This window comes from Panulirus ornatus, chromosome 1 (assembly GCF_036320965.1).
Source record: "Panulirus ornatus isolate Po-2019 chromosome 1, ASM3632096v1, whole genome shotgun sequence".
NCBI lineage: Eukaryota > Metazoa > Arthropoda > Malacostraca > Decapoda > Palinuridae > Panulirus > Panulirus ornatus.
This window is the reverse complement of record NC_092224.1, coordinates 1929247-1953076: the sequence shown is the minus strand read 5'-3', so window position 1 is coordinate 1953076 and position 23830 is coordinate 1929247. Positions and strand designations below refer to the sequence as shown.

Below are 23830 nucleotides of genomic sequence, written 5' to 3'. Positions count from 1 at the left end.
GACAGATCCACTCCCAGATATCTAAAACACTTCACTTCCTCCAGTTTTTCTCCATTCAAACTCACCTCCCAATTGACTTGACCCTCACCCCTACTGTACCTAATAACCTTGCTCTTATTCACATTTACTCTCAACTTTCTTCTTCCACACACTTTACCAAACTCAGTCACCAGCTTCTGCAGTTTCTCACATGAATCAGCCACCAGCGCTGTATCATCAGCGAACAACAACTGACTCACTTCCCAAGCTCTCTCATCCCCAACAGACTTCATACTTGCCCCTCTTTCCAAAACTCTTGCATTTACCTCCCTTACAACCCCATCCATAAACAAATTAAACAACCATGGAGACATCACACATCCCTGCCGCAAACCTACATTCACTGAGAACCAATCACTTTCCTCTCTTCCTACACGTACACATGCCTTACATCCTCGATAAAAACTTTTCACTGCTTCTAACAACTTTCCTCCCACACCATATATTCTTAATACCTTCCACAGAGCATCTCTATCAACTCTATCATATGCCTTCTCCAGATCCATAAATGCTACATACAAATCCATTTGCTTTTCTAAGTATTTCTCACATACATTCTTCAAAGCAAACACCTGATCCACACATCCTCTACCACTTCTGAAACCGCACTGCTCTTCCCCAATCTGATGCTCTGTACATGCCTTCACCCTCTCAATCAATACCCTCCCATATAATTTACCAGGAATACTCAACAAACTTATACCTCTGTAATTTGAGCACTCACTCTTATCCCCTTTGCCTTTGTACAATGGCACTATGCACGCATTCCGCCAATCCTCAGGCACCTCACCATGAGTCATACATACATTAAATAACCTTACCAACCAGTCAACAATACAGTCACCCCCTTTTTTAATAAATTCCACTGCAATACCATCCAAACCTGCTGCCTTGCCGGCTTTCATCTTCCGCAAAGCTTTTACTACCTCTTCTCTGTTTACCAAATCATTTTCCCTAACCCTCTCACTTTGCACACCACCTCGACCAAAACACCCTATATCTGCCACTCTGTCATCAGACACATTCAACAAACCTTCAAAATACTCATTCCATCTCCTTCTCACATCACCGCTACTTGTTATCACCTCCCCATTTACGCCCTTCACTGAAGTTCCCATTTGCTCCCTTGTCTTACGCACCCTATTTACCTCCTTCCAGAACATCTTTTTATTCTCCCTAAAATTTACTGATAGTCTCTCACCCCAACTCTCATTTGCCCTTTTTTTCACCTCTTGCACCTTTCTCTTGACCTCCTGTCTCTTTCTTTTATACATCTCCCACTCAATTGCATTTTTTCCCTGCAAAAATCGTCCAAATGCCTCTCTCTTCTCTTTCACTAATACTCTTACTTCTTCATCCCACCACTCACTACCCTTTCTAAACAGCCCACCTCCCACTCTTCTCATGCCACAAGCATCTTTTGCGCAATCCATCACTGATTCCCTAAATACATCCCACTCCTCCCCCACTCCCCTTACTTCCATTGGTCTCACCTTCTTCCATTCTGTACACAGTCTCTCCTGGTACTTCCCCACACAGGTCTCCTTCCCAAGCTCACTTACTCTCACCACCTTCTTCACCCCAACATTCACTCCTCTTTTCTGAAAACCCATACTAATCTTCACCTTAGCCTCCACAAGATAATGATCAGACATCCCTCCAGTAGCACCTCTCAGCACATTAACATCCAAAAGTCTCTCTTTCGCACGCCTGTCAATTAACACGTAATCCAATAACGCTCTCTGGCCATCTCTCCTACTTACATAAGTATACTTATGTATATCTCGCTTTTTAAACCAGATATTCCCAATCATCAGTCCTTTTTCAGCACATAAATCTACAAGCTCTTCACCATTTCCATTTACAACACTGAACACCCCATGCATACCAATTATTCCCTCAACTGCCACATTGCTCACCTTTGCATTCAAATCACCCATCACTATAACCCGGTCTCGTGCATCAAAACCGCTAACACACTCATTTAGCTGCTCCCAAAACACTTGCCTCTCATGAACTTTCTTCTCATGCCCAGGTGCATATGCACTAATAATCACCCACCTCTCTCCATCAACTTTCAATTTTACCCATATTAATCGAGAATTTACTTTCTTACATTCTATCACATACTCCCACAACTCCTGTTTCAGGAGTATTGCTACTCCTTCCCTTGCTCTTGTCCTCTCACTAACCCCTGACTTCACTCCCCAGACATTTCCAAACCACTCTTCCCCTTTACCCTTGAGCTTCGTTTCACTCAGAGCCAAAACATCCAGGTTCCTTTCCTCAAACATACTACCTATCTCTCCTTTTTTCACATCTTGGTTACATCCACACACATTTAGGCACCCCACTCTGAGCCTTCGAGGAGGATGATCACTCCCCGCGTGACTCCTTCTTCTGTTTCCCATTTTAGAAAGTTAATACAAGGAAGTTAATACAAGGAAAGTTAATATATATATATATATATATATATATATATATATATATATATATACATATATTCACATTTACTCTTAACTTTCTTCTTCCACACACTTTACCAAACTCCGTCACCAGCTTCTGCAGTTTCTCACATGAATCCGCCACCAGCGCTGTATCATCAGCGAACAACAACTGACTCACTTCCCAAGCTCTCTCATCCCCAACAGACTTCATACTTGCCCCTCTTTCCAAGACTCTTGCATTTACCTCCCTAACAACCCCATCCATAAACAAATTAAACAACCATGGAGACATCACACACCCCTGCCGCAAACCTACATTCACTGAGAACCAATCACTTTCCTCTCTTCCTACACGTACACATGCCTTACATCCTCGATAAAAACTTTTCACTGCTTCTAACAACTTTCCTCCCACACCATATATTCTTAATACCTTCCACAGAGCATCTCTATCAACTCTATCATATGCCTTCTCCAGATCCATAAATGCTACATACAAATCCATTTGCTTTTCTAAGTATTTCTCACATACATTCTTCAAAGCAAACACCTGATCCACACATCCTCTACCACTTCTGAAACCACACTGCTCTTCCCCAATCTGAAGCTCTGTACATGCCTTCACCCTCTCAATCAATACCCTCCCACATAATTTACCAGGAATACTCAACAAACTTATACCTCTGTAATTTGAGCACTCACTCTTATCCCCTTTGCCTTTGTACAATGGCACTATGCACGCATTCCGCCAATCCTCAGGTTATTAGGTACAGTAGGGTTGAGGGTCAAGTCAATTGGGAGGTGAGTTTGAATGGAGAAAAACTGGAGGAAGTGAAGTGTTTTAGATATCTGGGAGTGGATCTGTCAGCGGATGGAACCATGGAAGCGGAAGTGGATCATAGGGTGGGGGAGGGGGCGAAAATTTTGGGAGCCTTGAAAAATGTGTGGAAGTCGAGAACATTATCCCGGAAAGCAAAAATGGGTATGTTTGAAGGAATAGTAGTTCCAACAATGTTGTATGGTTGCGAGGCGTGGGCTATGGATAGAGTTGTGCGCAGGAGGATGGATGTGCTGGAAATGAGATGTTTGAGGACAATGAGTGGTGTGAGGTGGTTTGATCGAGTAAGTAACGTAAGGGTAAGAGAGATGTGTGGAAATAAAAAGAGCGTGGTTGAGAGAGCAGAAGAGGGTGTTTTGAAATGGTTTGGGCACATGGAGAGAATGAGTGAGGAAAGATTGACCAAGAGGATATATGTGTCGGAGGTGGAGGGAACGAGGAGAAGAGGGAGACCAAATTGGAGGTGGAAAGATGGAGTGAAAAGGATTTTGTGTGATCGGGGCCTGAACATGCAGGAGGGTGAAAGGAGGGCAAGGAATAGAGTGAATTGGAGCGATGTGGTATACAGGGGTTGACGTGCTGTCAGTGGATTGAATCAAGGCATGTGAAGCGTCCGGGGTAAACCATGGAAAGCTGTGTAGGTATGTATATTTGCGTGTGTGGATGTGTGTATGTACATGTGTATGGGGGGGGTTGGGCCATTTCTTTCGTCTGTTTCCTTGCGCTACCTCGCAAACGCGGGAGACAGCGACAAAGTACAAAAAAAAATATATATACATATATATATATATATATAAATATATATATATATATATTTTTTATTTTTTTTTTTTTCTTTATACTTTGTCGCTGTCTCCCGCGTTTGCGAGGTAGCGCAAGGAAACAGACGAAAGAAATGGCCCAACCCCCCCCCCCATACACATGTACATACACACGTCCACACACGCAAATATACATACCTACACAGCTTTCCATGGTTTACCCCAGACGCTTCACATGCCTTGATTCAATCCACTGACAGCACGTCAACCCCTGTATACCACATGACTCCAATTTACTCTATTCCTTGCCCTCCTTTCACACTCCTGCATGTTCAGGCCCCGATCACACAAAATCTTTTTCACTCCATCTTTCCACCTCCAATTTGGTCTCCCTCTTCTCCTCGTTCCCTCCACCTCTGACACATATATCCTCTTGGTCAATCTCTCCTCACTCATTCTCTCCATGTGCCCAAACCATTTCAAAACACCCTCTTCTGCTCTCTCAACCACGCTCTTTTTATTTCCACACATCTCTCTTACCCTTACGTTACTTACTCGATCAAACCACCTCACACCACACATTGTCCTCAAACATCTCATTTCCAGCACATCCATCCTCCTGCGCACATCTCTATCCATAGCCCACGCCTCGCAACCATACAACATTGTTGGAACCACTATTCCCTCAAACATACCCATTTTCGCTTTCCGAGATAATGTTCTCGACTTCCACACATTTTTCAAGGCTCCCAAAATTTTCGCCCCCTCCCCCACCCTATGATCCACTTCCGCTTCCATGGTTCCATCCGCTGACAGATCCACTCCCAGATATCTAAAACACTTCACTTCCTCCAGTTTTTCTCCATTCAAACTCACCTCCCAATTGACTTGACCCTCACCCCTACTGTACCTAATAACCTTGCTCTTATTCACATTTACTCTCAACTTTCTTCTTCCACACACTTTACCAAACTCAGTCACCAGCTTCTGCAGTTTCTCACATGAATCAGCCACCAGCGCTGTATCATCAGCGAACAACAACTGACTCACTTCCCAAGCTCTCTCATCCCCAACAGACTTCATACTTGCCCCTCTTTCCAGGACTCTTGCATTTACCTCCCTTACAACCCCATCCATAAACAAATTAAACAACCATGGAGACATCACACACCCCTGCCGCAAACCTACATTCACTGAGAACCAATCACTTTCCTCTCTTCCTACACGTACACATGCCTTACATCCTCGATAAAAACTTTTCACTGCTTCTAACAACTTGCCTCCCACACCATATATTCTTAATACCTTCCACAGAGCATCTCTATCAACTCTATCATATGCCTTCTCCAGATCCATAAATGCTACATACAAATCCATTTGCTTTTCTAAGTATTTCTCACATACATTCTTCAAAGCAAACACCTGATCCACACATCCTCTACCACTTCTGAAACCGCACTGCTCTTCCCCAATCTGATGCTCTGTACATGCCTTCACCCTCTCAATCAATACCCTCCCATATAATTTACCAGGAATACTCAACAAACTTATACCTCTGTAATTTGAGCACTCACTCTTATCCCCTTTGCCTTTGTACAATGGCACTATGCACGCATTCCGCCAATCCTCAGGCACCTCACCATGAGTCATACATACATTAAATAACCTTACCAACCAGTCAACAATACAGTCACCCCCTTTTTTAATAAATTCCACTGCAATACCATCCAAACCTGCTGCCTTGCCGGCTTTCATCTTCCGCAAAGCTTTTACTACCTCTTCTCTGTTTACCAAATCATTTTCCCTAACCCTCTCACTTTGCACACCACCTCGACCAAAACACCCTATATCTGCCACTCTGTCATCAGACACATTCAACAAACCTTCAAAATACTCATTCCATCTCCTTCTCACATCACCGCTACTTGTTATCACCTCCCCATTTGCGCCCTTCACTGAAGTTCCCATTTGCTCCCTTGTCTTACGCACCCTATTTACCTCCTTCCAGAACATCTTTTTATTCTCCCTAAAATTTACTGATAGTCTCTCACCCCAACTCTCATTTGCCCTTTTTTTCACCTCTTGCACCTTTCTCTTGACCTCCTGTCTCTTTCTTTTATACTTCTCCCACTCAATTGCATTTTTTCCCTGCAAAAATCGTCCAAATGCCTCTCTCTTCTCTTTCACTAATACTCTTACTTCTTCATCCCACCACTCACTACCCTTTCTAAACAGCCCACCTCCCACTCTTCTCATGCCACAAGCATCTTTTGCGCAATCCATCACTGATTCCCTAAATACATCCCATTCCTCCCCCACTCCCCTTACTTCCATTGTTCTCACCTTTTTCCATTCTGTACACAGTCTCTCCTTGTACTTCCCCACACAGGTCTCCTTCCCAAGCTCACTTACTCTCACCACCTTCTTCACCCCAACATTCACTCCTCTTTTCTGAAAACCCATACTAATCTTCACCTTAGCCTCCACAAGATAATGATCAGACATCCCTCCAGTTGCACCTCTCAGCACATTAACATCCAAAAGTCTCTCTTTCGCGCGCCTGTCAATTAACACGTAATCCAATAACGCTCTCTGGCCATCTCTCCTACTTACATAAGTATACTTATGTATATCTCGCTTTTTAAACCAGGTATTCCCAATCATCAGTCCTTTTTCAGCACATAAATCTACAAGCTCTTCACCATTTCCATTTACAACACTGAACACCCCATGCATACCAATTATTCCCTCAACTGCCACATTACTCACCTTTGCATTCAAATCACCCATCACTATAACCCGGTCTCGTGCATCAAAACCGCTAACACACTCATTTAGCTGCTCCCAAAACACTTGCCTATATATATATATATATATATATATATATATATATATATATATATATATATATATATATATATTATATACACATGTACACAATTCATACTTGCTGCTTTTATTCATTCCCGTCGCCTTCCCATCACACGTGAAATGACAACTCCCTTCTCCCACATGTGCACAAGGTAGCGCTAGGAAAAGACAACAATGGCCACATTCATTCACACTCGTTCTCTAGCTCTCATGTATCATGCACCGAAACCACGGCTCCCTTTCCACATCCAGGCACCACATAACTTTCCATGATTTACCACAGATGCTTCACATGCCCTGGTTAAATCCATTGACAGCACATCGACCCCAGTACACCACATCATTGCAATTCACTCTATTCCTTGCATGCCTTTCACCCTCCTGTATGTTCAGGTCCCTATCGCTCAAAATCTTTTTCACTCCATCCTTCCACCTCCAATTTGGTCTCCCACCTCTCCTCGTTCCCTCCACCTCTGAAACATATATCCTCTTTGTCAATCCTTCCTCACTCATTCTCTCCATGTGACCAAACCATTTCAAAACACCCTCTTCTGCTCTCTCAGCCACACTCTTTTTATTACCACACATCTCTCTTACCCTTTCATTACTTACTCGATCAAACCACACTCACACCACATTTTGTCCTCAAATATCTCATTTCCAGCACATCCACCCTCCTCCACAGAACCCTATCTATAGCCCACGACTCACAACCATATAACATTGATGGAACCACTATTCCTTCAAACATACCCATTTTTGCTTTCCGAGATAATGTTTTTGCCTTCCACACATTTTTCAACACTCCCAGAGGTTTCGCCCCCTCCCCCTCCCTGTGACTCACTTCCGCTTCCATGGTTCCATCCGCTGCCAAATCCACCCCAAGATATCTAAAACACTTCACTTCCTCCAATTTTTCTCCAGTCAAACTTACCTCCCAATTAGCTTGTCCCTCAACCCTACTGTACCTAATAACCTTGCTCTTATTCACATTCACTCTCAACTTTCATCTTTCACACACTTTACCAAACTCAGTCACCAGCTTCAGCAATTTCTCACCTGAATCAGCCATCAGCGTTGTATCATCAGCGAACAACAACTGACTCACTTCCAAAGCTCTCTCATCCACAACAGACTGCATACTTGTCCCTCTCTCCAAAACTCTTGCATTCACCTCCCTAACAACCCCATCCATAAACAAATTAAACAACCATGGAGACATCACGCACCCCTGCCGCAAACCAACATTCACTGAGAACCAATCACTTTACTCTCTTACTACTCATACACATGCCATACATCATTGATAAAAACTTTTTACTGCTTCTAGCAACTTGCCTCCCACACCATATATTCTTAATACCTTCCACAGAGCATCTCTATCAACTCTATCATATGCCTTCTCCAGATCTATAAATGCTACACACAAATTCATTTGTTTTCTAAGCATTTCTCACATACATTCTTTAAAGCAAACACCTGATCCACACATCCTCTACCACTTCTGAAACCAGACTGCTCTTCCCCAATTTGATGCACTGTACAAACCTTCACCCTCTCAATCAATATCCTCCCATATAATTTCCCAGGAATACTCAACAAAGTTATACCTCTGTAATTTGAGCACTCACCTTTATCCCCTCTTTCTTAAAGTTAGTATTTAAAGAAAAATGCAAGTTCAGAAAACTAATTCAGCATTCATGAAAAAAAGCCAACTTCTTTGCTATTTATTGCCACAAAACATTGACTTGTCACCTTAATGATATTTTTAATAAAATCCTTCATCATAAAGTCTAATTTGGGTGTTGAAAGCTCTACATTTGTATAAAAATGAAATTCATATGTGATAAAACAGGAAACCCAAAGCATGGAGAAATAATTTATCATTATGACAACTGGGAAAAAGATATTTTTTTTTTTTTTTTTGCTTTGTCGCTGTCTCCCGCGTTTGCGAGGTAGCGCAAGGAAACAGACGAAAGAAATGGCCCAACCCACCTCCATACACATGTATATACATACGTCAACACACGCAAATATACATACCTACACAGCTTTCCATGGTTTGCCCCAGACGCTTCACATGCCTTGATTCAATCCACTGACAGCACGTCAACCCCGGTATACCACATCGCTCCAATTCACTCTATTCCTTGCCCTCCTTTCACCCTCCTGCATGTTCAGGCCCCGATCACACAAAATCTTTTTCACTCCATCTTTCCACCTCCAATTTGGTCTCCCTCTTCTCCTCGTTCCCTCCACCTCCGACACATATATTCTCTTGGTCAATCTTTCCTCACTCATTCTCTCCATGTGCCCAAACCTTTTCAAAACACCCTCTTCTGCTCTCTCAACCACGCTCTTTTTATTTCCACACATCTCTCTTACCCTTACGTTACTTACTTGATCAAACCACCTCACACCACACATTGTCCTCAAACATCTCATTTCCAGCACATCCATCCTCCTGCGCACAACTCTATCCATAGCCCACGCCTCGCAACCATACAACATTGTTGGAACCACTATTCCTTCAAACATACCCATTTTTGCTTTCCGAGATAATGTTCTCGACTTCCACACATTCTTCAAGGCTCCCAGAATTTTCGCCCCCTCCCCCACCCTATGATCCACTTCCGCTTCCATGGTTCCATCCCCTGCCAGATCCACTCCCAGATATCTAAAACACTTCACTTCCTCCAGTTTTTCTCCATTCAAACTCACCTCCCAATTGACTTGACCCTCAACCCTACTGTACCTAATACCTTGCTCTTATTCACATTTACTCTTAACTTTCTTCTTTCACACACTTTACCAAACTCAGTCACCAGCTTCTGCAGTTTCTCACATGAATCAGCCACCAGCGCTGTATCATCAGCGAACAACAACTGACTCACTTCCCAAGCTCTCTCATCCCCAACAGACTTCATACTTGCCCCTCTTTCCAAAACTCTTGCATTCACCTCCCTAACAACCCCATCCATAAACAAATTAAACAACCATGGAGACATCACACACCCCTGCCGCAAACCTACATTCACTGAGAACCAATCACTTTCCTCTCTTCCTACACGTACACATGCCTTACATCCTCGATAAAAACTTTTCACTGCTTCTAACAACTTGCCTCCCACACCATATATTCTTAATACCTTCCACAGAGCATCTCTATCAACTCTATCATATGCCTTCTCCAGATCCATAAATGCTACATACAAATCCATTTGCTTTTCTAAGTATTTCTCACATACATTCTTCAAAGCAAACACCTGATCCACACATCCTCTACCACTTCTGAAACCACACTGCTCTTCCCCAATCTGATGCTCTGTACATGCCTTCACCCTCTCAATCAATATCCTCCCATATGATTTACCAGGAATACTCAACAAACTTATACCTCTGTAATTTGAGCACTCACTCTTATCCCCTTTGCCTTTGTACAATGGCACTATGCACGCATTCCGCCAATCCTCAGGCACCTCACCATGAGTCATACATACATTAAAAGATATATACACAAAATTACTAGAATATTACAAAATATGTTCTACAATACCATAATCAAAGCTGAAACCAAAGTCATGGCTTACTAAGGCATGACTAGTAATGGAAAAAAAAACCTGTGCTGCATTTATCCAGGAAAAACTAGGTATGTAGTTTGTATAAATGATTTCTAGTTTATGTACAAAATCTACAAATGCTAAAAGAGTCAGAACAGTCCTTAACATACCTGGACCCCTGTTGGAGGCCAATTTTTTATATAACCAGTGCAATGTACAACAGCATAATTGTGTCCATCAGTAGCAGGGCCTAGGGAATTTCTCTGCCGTAGTCTGTTCAAATGACCTGAATTCATGTTTTCTGGAGTTACACTTCCAACTTTCATTCGACAGATAAAACCACGTCGGGACCCCATGCACAATCTCATGGATGCTGCAAACAATGGAGTGAAAGAAAATTAATATTCAATATATTTAAATTATTCAAGACATGAATTTAGGCTTCTGGAGTTATGATCCAGCCTTCATATAAACCCATATCTGGACCTCATACACATCACCATTCATATTGCACAGACTAAAGGTAAAGATGAGCTAATATTTACTATATAAAAAAAAGGTCTTCAAAATATGAAAAAATATTCCAAGTTTTTGTCAACACATTAATTCTTTATACATCTAAATGCACCAGCTAACAAACATCAGTTATAATTGAACACAACCACACTAACTGTTATGTATAATGTAATGAGACTAAAGCCTACTATCTACAGCTAAGCTCTACAAGCCATTCCAAGATTTATTTTGATCACTTAATGTGGCCTTGTTCAGCTCAATGACAGCATTTTACCCTCTATATACCTCATCGATTAAGTTCATTCAATTTCACATATACTTTTCACCCTCCTAAATGTTCTCCCTTCTTCGCTCCATCCTTCCATCTCCTTGGTCTTCCTCTTACCCTTACTATCCAATTTTTACAAGATTTTCTTACCCGTTCTTCACTTGTCCCCTCCTAACATCCAAACCAATTTAGCACACCACACTTTTCTCTTACAGTTGTCATTCCCTACACGATCAACTCATTTCACACAACATATCCTCAGACATTTCATTCACAATATCAATTTTCTACAACACACAAAATACAAAATGAATCCTGCTGCTTAAGTGATAACTGTAATGCAAGCAATTTACAACCTGTGGATCTAGTAAAGCAAAATCTGAGTCCTAAAATTTAATTCACATTTTTACATGAGATTAATAGCGTGCAGAAAGCAAGAGAGCAAATAGGAATATTGGTGAAAGGGGCAAATAAGAAAGTAGTAACATGTAGTGATGAAGGAAGCAGGAGACAGAGTGATGAGTTTCAAGACAGGATGACAGATGTAGTGTGTCTGAGTCAGGGTGGTATGCAAAGTGAGAGAGTCAAGGGGAGTAGTTTAGTGAAGAAAGAAGAGGACATAGAAGCTTTGCGTAAGATGAGATATGGCAAGGCAGCTGGAGTTGATGGTAATGAAGTTGAATTTCCTAAGAAAACAGGTGACTGTGCTGTTGATTGGTTAGTTAGGATTTACAATGTATGTATGAATCATGGTGAGATACCTGAGGACTGGTAAAGGGCCGCTGTATAAAAGCAAGAGGGATAAAGGTGAGTGTTCAAAATAAAGAGGTATAAGTTTGTTGAGTATACCTGGTAAGTTGCATGGTAAGAGTAGTAACTGAGAGATTGAGGGCATGTTCAGAGCAACAGACTGGAAAGGAACAGTGTACTTTCAGAAGCGGATGATGTGTGGATCAGGTATATTCTCTAAAGATTGTGTGTGAGAAATCCTAAGAGAAATAAAAAGATTTGTAAGTGGCATTTATGTAACTGGGGAAAGCATATGATAGGGTTGATAGAAATGTCTTGTGGAAGGTTTTAAGAATAAAAGTATTCATGAAGGAGAGTGAATAGTGAATAGTGCCAAACTGAAGGTTGGTCTGCAACAGGGGTGTGTAATGTCACCATGGCTGTTTTATTTGTTTATGGATGGGTTGATGATAAAGGTTAATGAAAAAAGTTGAATGCAAGAGCCTTGAGTACGCAGTCTGTAAGGGATTAAGAAGCCTGGGAAGTGAGCTAGTTGTTTGCTGATGAAACAGCACTGACGGCAGATTTGAGTGAGAAATTGCTGAAGTTGGTTACTGAGTTTGGAAGAGTGTGTCAAAAGAGGAAGTTGAGAGAGTGTATGAAAGCAAGGTTATTAACTTTGACAAGGAAGAGGAACAGGTTAGATGGGGTGTGAGTTTGAGTGGAGTGAAAATGGAGGAAGTGCATATCTAGAGGTGGACTCGATAGCAATGGGAACCATGGAAGTAGAAGTGAGCCATAGGGTGAGTGAAGGGGCGAAGGTTCTGGGAGCATTGAAGAATGTGAGGAATGAGAGGTCGTTAACCGGGAGAGAAAAAATGGGTAAGGTCGAAGGTATAATAGTTCCAACAATGTTATGTAGATGCAAGGCATGGGCTATAGATGAGGATGTGAGTAGGAGGGTGGATGTGTTGCAAATGAATGTTTGAGGACAATATGTGGTGTGAGGTGGTTTGATTGAGTAAGTAATAAAAGGGTAAGAGATAGGTGTGGTAATAAAGAGAGTGAGAGAAAGAGAGCCAAAGAGGGTGTGTGAGAATTGTTTATACATATGAAGAGAATGAGTGAGGAGTGGTTGACAAAGAGCGTACATGTCAGAATGTGAGGAAACAAGAAGTGGGAGACCAAATTGGAGATGGAGAAAAGGGGCACATAAGATTTTGAGTAATCAAGGCTTGACCATGGTTGAGATAAAGTGAATTGGAACAATGTGGTATACAAGAGTTGATGAACCAGGGTATGTGAAGCAGCCAGGGAAAACCATGGAAATGTTTGTGGGGCCTGTTTATGGACAGGAGGCTGTGGTTTCGGTGCATTACACATAAGTAGAGAACAGATGTGAGCAAATCTGGCCTTTCTTCATCTGATCCTGGTGCTTCCTTATCAACCCAGGAATCAGTGATCAAGTATGAAAACACATTTACACTGGGTATATAGCAAACATACAGCTTTTCATTTCAGCAATATCATATCTTCTTCATTCTGTCTGTAAGTGTCCCACTAATTAAGCTCAAGAATGTCTATATCATTATTATTCTACCTAAGCTCACTTATGCCTCCCCAGCCTGGTCTTCCTCACTGATAGCTACACAGGTGGGGTAGCAAGACAGAGTGGATAAAAGACATGCAGAATTATCCTGGGCCCTTCTTACACCACCTACCAAGATGCCCTCATCGTGCTAAACCTGCCCACTTTCTTTGACCAATACCAGAAGCTCACATAGACGTTTGGCTATAAATTGCTGACACAATCCCAACACAAGAGACCCCATCCCTCTCACTGCCTCTCCATCACATACCACCATTCATCACTAAAATCGACTATTTTCAATGGGAGCTAATATAATCATGTGTAAAGGACAGCCCAATAACTGCCACTGTGAATGTCATAAACAATCCATGAACAAGAGCACAGCTGTGGAAATGAACAGGTCAATCTTTGTTAGTTAGGCTAGGAGGAATGTCAACTACTGTTTCAGTGTAACTATTCATAACTACAATACAGGAAAACAAGAGGCAAATAATTAGTTTATAAGGCTTATTCTAAAATGGCCTTCCCTAATTTAGGTGATATGTTACAGTTAAGAACTCTTCATATCTACTGCCAGTATATTCAGTAAAATACATTCCTTTGTGAATGTTAGCTGATAAATGACATTGGAACAGATAACTGAATTTATTTCTTGAGTACTGACCTAGCCCTTAACAGAAATTCTAGATGTTAATTATCATTTATTCATTTATTATACTTTGTCACTGTCTCCTGCATCAGCGAGGTAGTACAAGCAAATAGACAAAAGAATGGCCTAACCCACCCAAAGACACATGTATATACATACATGTCCACACATGCACATATACATACTTATACATTTCAACGTATACATACACAGACATATATATATATATATACACATGTACATATTCATACTTGCTGCTTTCATCCATTCCGTTGCCACCCCGCCACACATGAAATGGCACCCACTACCCACCTCCCCACATGTGCGAGTGAGGTAGCACTAGGAAAAGACAACAAAGGCCACATTTGTCCACACTCATTCTTTAGCTATCATGTCTAATGCACTGAAACCACAGCTCCCTTTCCACATCTAGGCCCAACAAAACTTTCCATGGTTTACCCCAGATGCTTCGCATGCCCTAGCTCAATCCACTGACAGCACATCGACCCTGGTATAACACATCGTTCCAATTCACACTATTCCTTGCACTACTTTCACCCTCCTGTATGTTTCAGGCCCCGATGGCTCAAAATCTTTTTCACTCCATCCTTTCGCCTCCAATTTGGTCTCCCACTTCTCATTCCCTCCACCTCTGACACACATATACTCTTGTCAATTTTTCCTCACTCATTCTCTCCATGTGACCAAACCATTTCAATACACCCTCTTCTGCTATCTCAACCACACTCTTTTTATTACCACATATCTCTCTTACCCTTTCATTACTTACTCGATCAAACCACCTCATCACATATTATCCTCAAACATCTCATTTCCAACACATCCACCCTCATCCGCACAACCCTATTTATAGCCCACGCCTCACAATCATATAACATTGTTGAAACCACTATTCCTTCAAACATAACCATTTTTGCTCTACGAGATAACGTACTCACCTTCCAGACATTCTTCAATGCTCCCAGAACCTTCACCCCTCCCCCATCCTGTGACTCACTTCCGCTTCCATGGTTCCATCCGCTGCCAAATCCACTCCAAGATATCTAAAACACTTCAATTCCTCCAGTATTTCTCCATTCAAACTTACCTCCCAATTGACTTGTCCCTCAACCCTACTGAACCTAAATAACCTTGCTCTTATTCACATTTACTCTCAGCTTTCTTCTTTCACATACTTTACCAAACTCAGTCACCAGCTTCTGCAGCTTCTCGCCCAAATTAGCCACCAGCTCAGTATCATCAGCGAACAATAACTGACTCACTTCCCATGCCCTCTCATCCACAACAGACTGCATACTTGCCCCTCTTTCCAAAACTCTTGCATTCATCTCCCTAACAGCCCCATCCATAAACAAATTAAACAACCATGGAAACATCACGCATCCCTGCCACAAAATCGATATTCACTGGGAACCAATCACTTTCCTCTATTCCTACTCGTACACATGCCTTACATCCTCATTAAAAACTTTTCACTGCTTCCAGCAACTTACCTCCCATACCATATACTCTTAATACCTTCCACAAAGCATCTCTATCAACTCTATCACATGCCCTCTCCAGATCCATAAATGCTACATACAAGTCCATTTGTTTTTCTAAGTATTTCTCATACACATTCTTCAAAGCAAACACCTGATCCACACATCCTCTACTATTTCTGAAACCACACTGCTCTTCCCAAATCTGATGCTCTGTACATGCCTTCACCCTCTCATTCAATACCCTCCCATATAATTTCCCAGGAATACTAAACAAAAATATACCTCTGTTATTTGAGCACTCAACTTTATCCTCTTTGCCTTTGTACAATGGCACCATGCATGCATTCTACCAATCCTCAGGCACTTCACCATGAACCATACATACACTGAATATCCTCACCAACCAGTCACTCACTTCTTTAAGAAATTCCACTGCAATACAATCCAAACCCCCCGCCTTGCCAGCTTTCATCTTCCGCAAAGCTTTCACTACCTCTTCTCTGTTTACCAAACCATTCTCCCTGACTCTCTCACTTCGCACATCACCTCGATCAAAACACCCTACATCTGCTACTCTATCATCAAACACATTCAACAAACCTTCAAAATACTCACTCCATCTCCTTCTCACTTCACCACTACTTGTCATTACCTCCCCATTAGCCCCTTCACCGATATTCCCATTTATTCTCTTGTCTTACGCACTTTATTTACTCCTTCCAAATCATCTTTTTATTCTCCCTAGAATTAACTGATACTCTCTTACCCCAACTCTCATTTGCCCTTTTTTACCTTTCTCTTGACCTTTTGCCGCTTTCTTTTATACATCTCCCAGTCATTCGCACTAATTCCCTGCAAAAATTGTCCAAACGCCTCTCTCTTCTCTTTCACTAACAATCCTACTTCTTCATCCCACCACTCACTACCCTTTTTAATCTGCCAACCACCCACCTTCCTCATGCCACATGCATCTTTTGTGCAAGTCATCACTGTTTCCCTAAATACATCCCATTCCTCCCCCACTCCACTTACATCATTTGCTCTCACCTTTTTCCATTCTGCACTCAATCTCTCCTGGTACTTCCTCACACAAGTCTCCTTTCCAAGCTCACCTACTCTCACCACTATATTCACCCCAACATTCTCTCTTCATTATTGAAAACCTCTACAAGTCTTCACCTTCGCCTCCACAAGATAAAGATTAGACATCCCTCCAGGTGCCCCTCTCTAGCCATCTCTCCTACTTACATACATATACTTATGTATATCTTTTTTTTTAACCAGGTTTATCCCTGGGGATAGGGGATTAAGAATACTTCCCACGTATTCCCTGCGTGTCGTAGAAGGCGACTAAAAGGGGAGGGAGTGGGAGGCTGGAAATCCTCCCCTCTCGTTTTTTTTAATTTTCCAAAAGAAGGAACAGAGGGGGCCAGGTGAGGATATTCCGAAAAAGGCCCAGTCCTCTGTTCTTAACGCTACCTCGCTAATGCGGGAAATGGCGAATAGTTTGGAAAAAAAAAAAAAAAAAAAAAAAATTCCCAATCACCAGTCCTTTTTCAGCAAACAAATCTAAAAGCTCTTCACCATTTCCATTTACGGCACTAAACACCCCATGTACACCAATTATTCCCTCAACTGCCACATTACTCCCCTTTGCATTCAAATCACCCATCACTATAACCTGGTCTCGTGCATCAAAGCTTTTAACACACTCACTCAGCTGCTCTCAAAACACTTGCCTCTCATGACCTTTCTTCTCATGACCAGGTTCATAAGCACTAATTATCGCCCATATCTCTCCATCTACTTTCAGTTTTACCCATATCAATCTAGAGTTTACTTTCTTACACTATATCTCATATTCCCACAACTCCTGCTTCAGGAGGAGTGCTACTCCTTCCTTTGCTCTCATCCTCTTAACTAACCCCTGACTTTACTCCCAAGACATTCCTAAATCAATCTTCCCCTTTACCCTTGAGCTTCACCTCATTCAGAGCCAAAACATCCAGGTTCCTTTTCTCAAACATACTACCTATCTATCCTTTTTTCTCATCTTGGTTACATCCACACATTTAGACACCCCAGTCTGAGCCTTCGAGGAGGATGAGCACTCCCTGCATGACTCCTGTTTCCCCCTCTTAGAAAGTTAAAATACAAGGAGGGGAGGGTTTCTAGCCCCCCATCCCCTTTAGTTGCCTTCTATGACATGCAGGTAATGTGAGGGAAGCATTCTACAAGTATTATCTAAAAAGAGTGTTTGTTATCTACCAATGTCATATCTACAGCCAAACCTCACAAATCTTTATGTGGTTCCCCTGACCACATTATATACCCTGGTTCAATCCATTTATATCATGCTGCCCCATGAGTACCACATCACTCCAATTTACTCAATCCTATGCATGCCTTGCACCCACCTACAGGCCCTAATAACTGAAGGAGTTTTTCACTCCATCTTCACATCTCATCACTGGTTTAACATGGAATATACCAAAAATGAATTATACAAAAATATATACCATATATAACAGCGGGGGAGGGAGTGCTGTTTCATGTGTGGCAGGGTGGTGATGGGAATGGATGAAGGCAGCAAGTACAAATATGTACATGTGTATATATGTATATGTCTATGTATGTATATGTATGTATACATTGAAATGTATATGTATGTATGTGTGTGTGTGTGTGTGTGTGTGTGTGTGTGTGTGAGAGGTGGAGGGAACAAGGAGAAGCAGGAGACCAAACTGGAGGTGGAAAGATGAGGTGAAAAAGATTTTGAGCGATCGAGGCCTGAACATGCAGGAGGGTGAGAGAAGTTCTGTCAATGGACTGAACCAGGGCATGTGAAGCGTCTGGGGTAAACCATAGAATGGTCTGTGGGGCCTGGATGTGGATAGGGAGCTGTGGTTTCAATGCATTAAACATGACAGATAGAGACTGAGTGTGAATAAATGTGGCCTATTTTGTCTGTTTTCCTGGCACTACTTTGCTGAAGCAGGGGATAGCGATGCAGTTTTCCTGCAGGGCGGGGTAGTGACAGGAATGGATGAAGACAAGCAAGTATGAATATGTACATGTGTCTGTATGTATTGTCTGCGTATGTGTATGTATTGTTGACGTGTATATGTATGTATATGTGCATATGTCGGCAAGTGAGTCAATTGTTGTTTGTTGATGATACCGTGCTGGTGGCTGATTCGGGTAAGAAACCGCAGAAGCTGGTGACTGAGTTTGGTAAAGTGTGTGAAAGAAGAAAGCTGAGAGTAAATGTGAATAAGAGCAAGGTTATTAGGTACAGTAGGGTTAAGGGACAAGCCAATTGGGAGGTAAGTTTGAATGGAGAAAAACTGGAGGAAGTGAGTGTTTTAGATATCCGGATGTGGATTTGGCAGTGGATGGAACCATGGAAGCGGAAGTGAATCATGGGGTGGGGGAGGGGGCGAAAGTTCTGGGAGCATTGAAAAATGCATGGAAGTCGAGAGTGCTATCTTGGACAGCAAAAATGGGTATGTTTGAAGGAATAGTAGTTCCAACAATGTTATATGGTTGCGAGGAGTAGGCTATAGATAGAGCTGTGCGGAGGAGGGTGGATGTGCCGGAAATGATATGTATGAGGACAATATGTGGTGTGGGGTGGTTTGATTAAGTAATGAAATGGTAAGAGAGATGTGTGGTAATAAAAAGAGTGTGGTTGAGATAGCAGAAGAGGATGCTTTGAAATGGTGTGGTCAAATGGAGAGAATGAGTGAGGAAAGATTGACAAAGAGGATATACATGTCAGAGGTGGAGGGAATGAGGAGAAGTGGGAGACCAAATTGGAGGTGGAAAGATGGAGTGAAAAAGATTTTGAGTGATCAGAGCCTGAACATGCAGGAGGGTGAAAGGCATGCAAGGAATAGAGTGAATTGGAACGATGTGCTATACCGGGGTCAATGTGCTGTCAATGGATTGAACCAGGGCATGTGAAGCATCTGGGGTAAACCATGGGAAGTTTTGTGGGGCCTGGATGTGGAAAGGGAGCTGTGGTTTTGGTGCATTATACATGACAGCAAGAGACTGAGTGCGAACGAATGTGGCCTTTGTTGTCTTTTCCTAGCACTACCTCATGTATATGCGGGGGGAGGGGGTTGTCATTTCATGTGTGGCGGGGTGGCGATGGGAATGAATAAGGGCAGACAGTATGAATTATGTACATGTGTATAAATGTATATGTCTGTGTGCATATATATATATGTATGTATACGTTGAGATGGATAGGTATGTATATGTCTTGCGTGTGGACGTGTATGTATATACATGAGCATGTGGGTGGGTTGGGCCATTCTTTCGTCTGTTTTGTAAATAAAGTGCGTAAGACAAGGGAGCAAATGGGAACTTCAGTGAAGGGGGCTAATGGGGAGGTGATAACAAGTAGTGGTGATGTGAGAAGGAGATGGAGTGAGTATTTTGAAGGTTTGTTGAATGAGTTTGATGATAGAGTGGCAGATATAGGGTGTTTTGGTCGAGGTGGTGTGCAAAGTGAGAGGGTTAGGGAAAATGATTTGGTAAACAGAGAGAAGGTAGTAAAAGCTTTGTGGAAGATGAAAGCCAGCAAGGCAGCAGGTTTGGATGGTATTGCAGTGGAATTTATTAAAAAAGGGGGTGAATGTATTGTTGACTGGTTGGTAAGGTAGTTTAATGTATGTATGATTCATGGTGAGGTACCTGAGGATTGGCGGAATGCTTGCATAGTGCCATTGTACAAAGGCAAAGGGGATAAGAGTGAGTGCTCAAATTACACAGGTATAAGTTTGTTGAGTATTCCTGGTAAATTATATGGGAGAGTATTGATTGAGAGGGTGAAGGCATGTACAGAGCATCAGATTGGGGAAGAGCAGTGTGGTTTCAGAAGTGGTACAGGGTGTGTGGATCAGGTGTTTGCTTTGAAGAATGTATGTGAGAAATACTTAGAAAAGCAAATGGATTTGAATGTAGCATTTATGGATCTGGAGAAGGCATATGATAGAGTCAATAGAGATGCTTTGTGGAAGGTATTAAGAATATATGGTGTGGGAGGCGAGTTGTTAGAAGCAGTGAAAAGGTTTTACCGAGGATGTAAGGTATGTGTACGTGTAGGAAGAGAGGAAAGTGATTGGTTCTCAGTGAATGTAGGTTTGTGGCAGGGGTGTGTGATGTCTCCTTGGTTGTTTAATTTGTTTATGGATGGGGTTGTTAGGGAGGTGAATGCAAGAGTTTTGGAAAGAGGGGCAAGTATGCAGTCTGTTGTGGATTAGAGAGCTTGGGAAGTGAGTCAGTTGTTGTTCGCTGATGATACAGCGCTGATGGCTGATTCATGTGAGAAACTGCAGAAGCTGGTGACTGAGTTTGGTAAAGTGTGTGGAAGAAGAAAGTTAAGAGTAAATGTGAATAAGAGCAAGGTTATTAGGTACAGTAGGGTTGAGGGTCAAGTCAATTGGGAGGTAAGTTTGAATGGAGAAAAACTGGAGGAAGTAAAGTGTTTTAGATGTCTGGGAGTGGATCTGGCAGCGGATGGAACCATGGAAGTGGAAGTGAATCATACGGTGGGGAGGGGGCGAAAATTCTGGGAGCCTTGAAGAATGTTTGGAAGTCGAGAACATTATCTTGGAAGGCAAAAACGGGTATGTTTGAAGGAATAGTGGTTCCAACAATGTTGTATGGTTGCGAGGCGTGGGCTATGGATAGAGTTGTGCAGAGGAGGGTGGATGTGCTGGAAATGAGATGTTTGAGGACAATATGTGGTGTGAGGTGGTTTGATCGAGTAAGTAACGTAAGGGTAAGAGAGATGTGTGAAAATAAAAAGAGTGTGGTTGAGAGAGCAGAAGAGGGTGTTTTGAAATGGTTTGGTCATATGGAGAGAATGAGTGAGGAAAGATTGACTAAGAGGATATATGTGTCAGAGGTGGAGGGAATGAGGAAAAGTGGGAGACCAAATTGGAGGTAGAAAGATGGAGTGAAAAAGATTTTGAGTGATCGGGGCCTGAACATGCAGGAGGGTGAAAGGCGTGCAAGGAATAGAGTGAACTGGAACGATGTGGTATACCGGGGTCGACGTGCTGTCAATGGATTGAACCAGGGCATGTGAAGTGTCTGGGGTAAACCATGGAAAGTTCTGTGGGGCCTGGATGTGGAAAGGGAGCTGTGGTTTCGGTGCATTATTACATGACAGCTAGAGAGTGAGTGTGAACGAATGGGGCCTTTGTTGTCTTTTCCTAGCGCTACCTCGCACACATGAGGGGGGAGGGGGATGGTATTCCATGTGTGGCGAGGTGGCGATGGGAATGAATAAAGGCAGACAGTGTGAATTGTGTGCATGGGTATATATGTATGTGTCTGTGTGTGTATATATATGTGTACATTGAGATGTATAGGTATGTATATTTGCATGTGTGGATGTGTATGTATATACATGTGTATGGGGGTGGGTTGGGCCATTTCTTTCATCTGTTTCCTTGCGCTACCTCGCAAACGCGGGAGACAGCGACAAAGCAAAATAAAATAAAATATAAATATATATATATGAGTGTGTGTGTGTGTGTGTGTGTGTGTATGAGTGGATGGGCCATTCTTCGTCTGTTTCCTGGCGCTACCTCGCTGACACGGGAAGTAGCGATTAAGTATATTAAATAAATGAATAAAAATAAACAGCCAAATGACAAAGCTACAATGATTATTCAGCATATTGCTAAAATAAATAAGGAACATGTATGGAACAACTACAGAAACATTTAAAAGAAAACTTGATATGGTTGAAATCAATTTCATATAAATAAAGAATCAGTAATCATGAAATGCAGATGGTAGTTGAGAAGAGTAGTCATATATAATCAAGCATGATGTACAGTGAGTGCTACACGCTAGCCTGCCATTTTGGCAAAATCTCGTCACAGATAGGTATTCCTCCTTTCTCCCTCCACTTCTAAAACATACATCCTCTTAGTCTCTCCTCACCCATCCTCTCCATATCCAAACCATTTCTGTAAGCCCTGCTCAGCTCTGTCAAACATATTCCACTTATGACATCTATGTCTCACCCTCCTTGCACCACATGTCCTCAGGCAATTTTTTTCCCAGCACATCTAACCTCTTTCATACTTTCATATTTAGAGCCTTTATGTCATAGCAAAACAGTACTGGTAAGACCATTATACCATAAAAATACCTATCTTTGTCCACACATGCTCAACACACCTAGAATTTTTGAACCTTTGCCACCCTTGGATTTTCTTCAGCTCCCATACTGTTGAAAAACACCAAAAATGGCAGGGAACTTTTTAGAGGAATTTTTTTTCAAAAAATATTGTAAAACTTGATGAAAATGTTTTTACACTTCTGTCCTTTCCTAGATATATAAGACACTTCACTTCCTCCACTTTCTTCCCATTCAAACTTACATATGAAGTGAGCTGCTCTCTCCCCCACGACAGTTCATTATCTTACTTCTGCTATCATAAACTCTCAATTTCCTTTTTTCATACATTCTCCCACACTCAGACATCAGACTCTGCAGGTTCTCACTTGAGTGTGCCACCACTGCTGTGTCATGTGAAAAAAGCAACTGACTTTGAGACTAAAACACCAGAAGTTAATATATACTCTGATTACAGTGTTTACTTAAAAATTTTCATGGATATGCTCCCTTAAAAGCAACAAGATTGTAAATCAAATCATGTAGAGACGTTATTCTTTCCAAGGATAATCTAATATGCAAGTCACACTGCCAACAGATAATACAGACTCTATAGCCTACAATGCTAGTATATCAAAAACTCATTAGTTCACAAATAACCAGTGATGCACTTACACTGGTGGCCTTCCTTCTTGACAGTGCCAGTTTTGAGATCCAGTATGCGTCCTTGGTTAGCAGGTTCCTGTGTGCTTAGCTGTTCTCTCACTTTATCTACATCTTCTGGGTGTACATGTTCATATACACTTGAACCAAACCACTCACTCTGTGGGGAAAACTTTCATTTATGGATAGTCATATAATAACAACCTGCCTAAGCAAACTTATCAGTATCTCCAACAAATACAGTAA

General features: G+C 42.0%; 1 protein-coding gene across 10 annotated transcripts in view; it reads right to left on the bottom strand.

Moving 5' to 3' along the window:
* The window catches only part of tgo (Aryl hydrocarbon receptor nuclear translocator homolog tgo), a 942634-nt gene that overhangs the window by 84819 nt on the left and 833985 nt on the right, over positions 1 to 23830 (bottom strand). For all 10 annotated transcript variants that reach the window (XM_071670630.1, XM_071670447.1, XM_071670539.1 and 7 more), the window contains 2 exons: positions 23597 to 23744; positions 10687 to 10889 (listed from right to left, as the gene is read on the bottom strand). In XM_071670630.1, coding sequence (XP_071526731.1) covers positions 10687 to 10889; positions 23597 to 23744 — 351 coding nt within the window. The remainder of the gene's footprint in view (positions 1 to 10686; positions 10890 to 23596; positions 23745 to 23830) is intronic.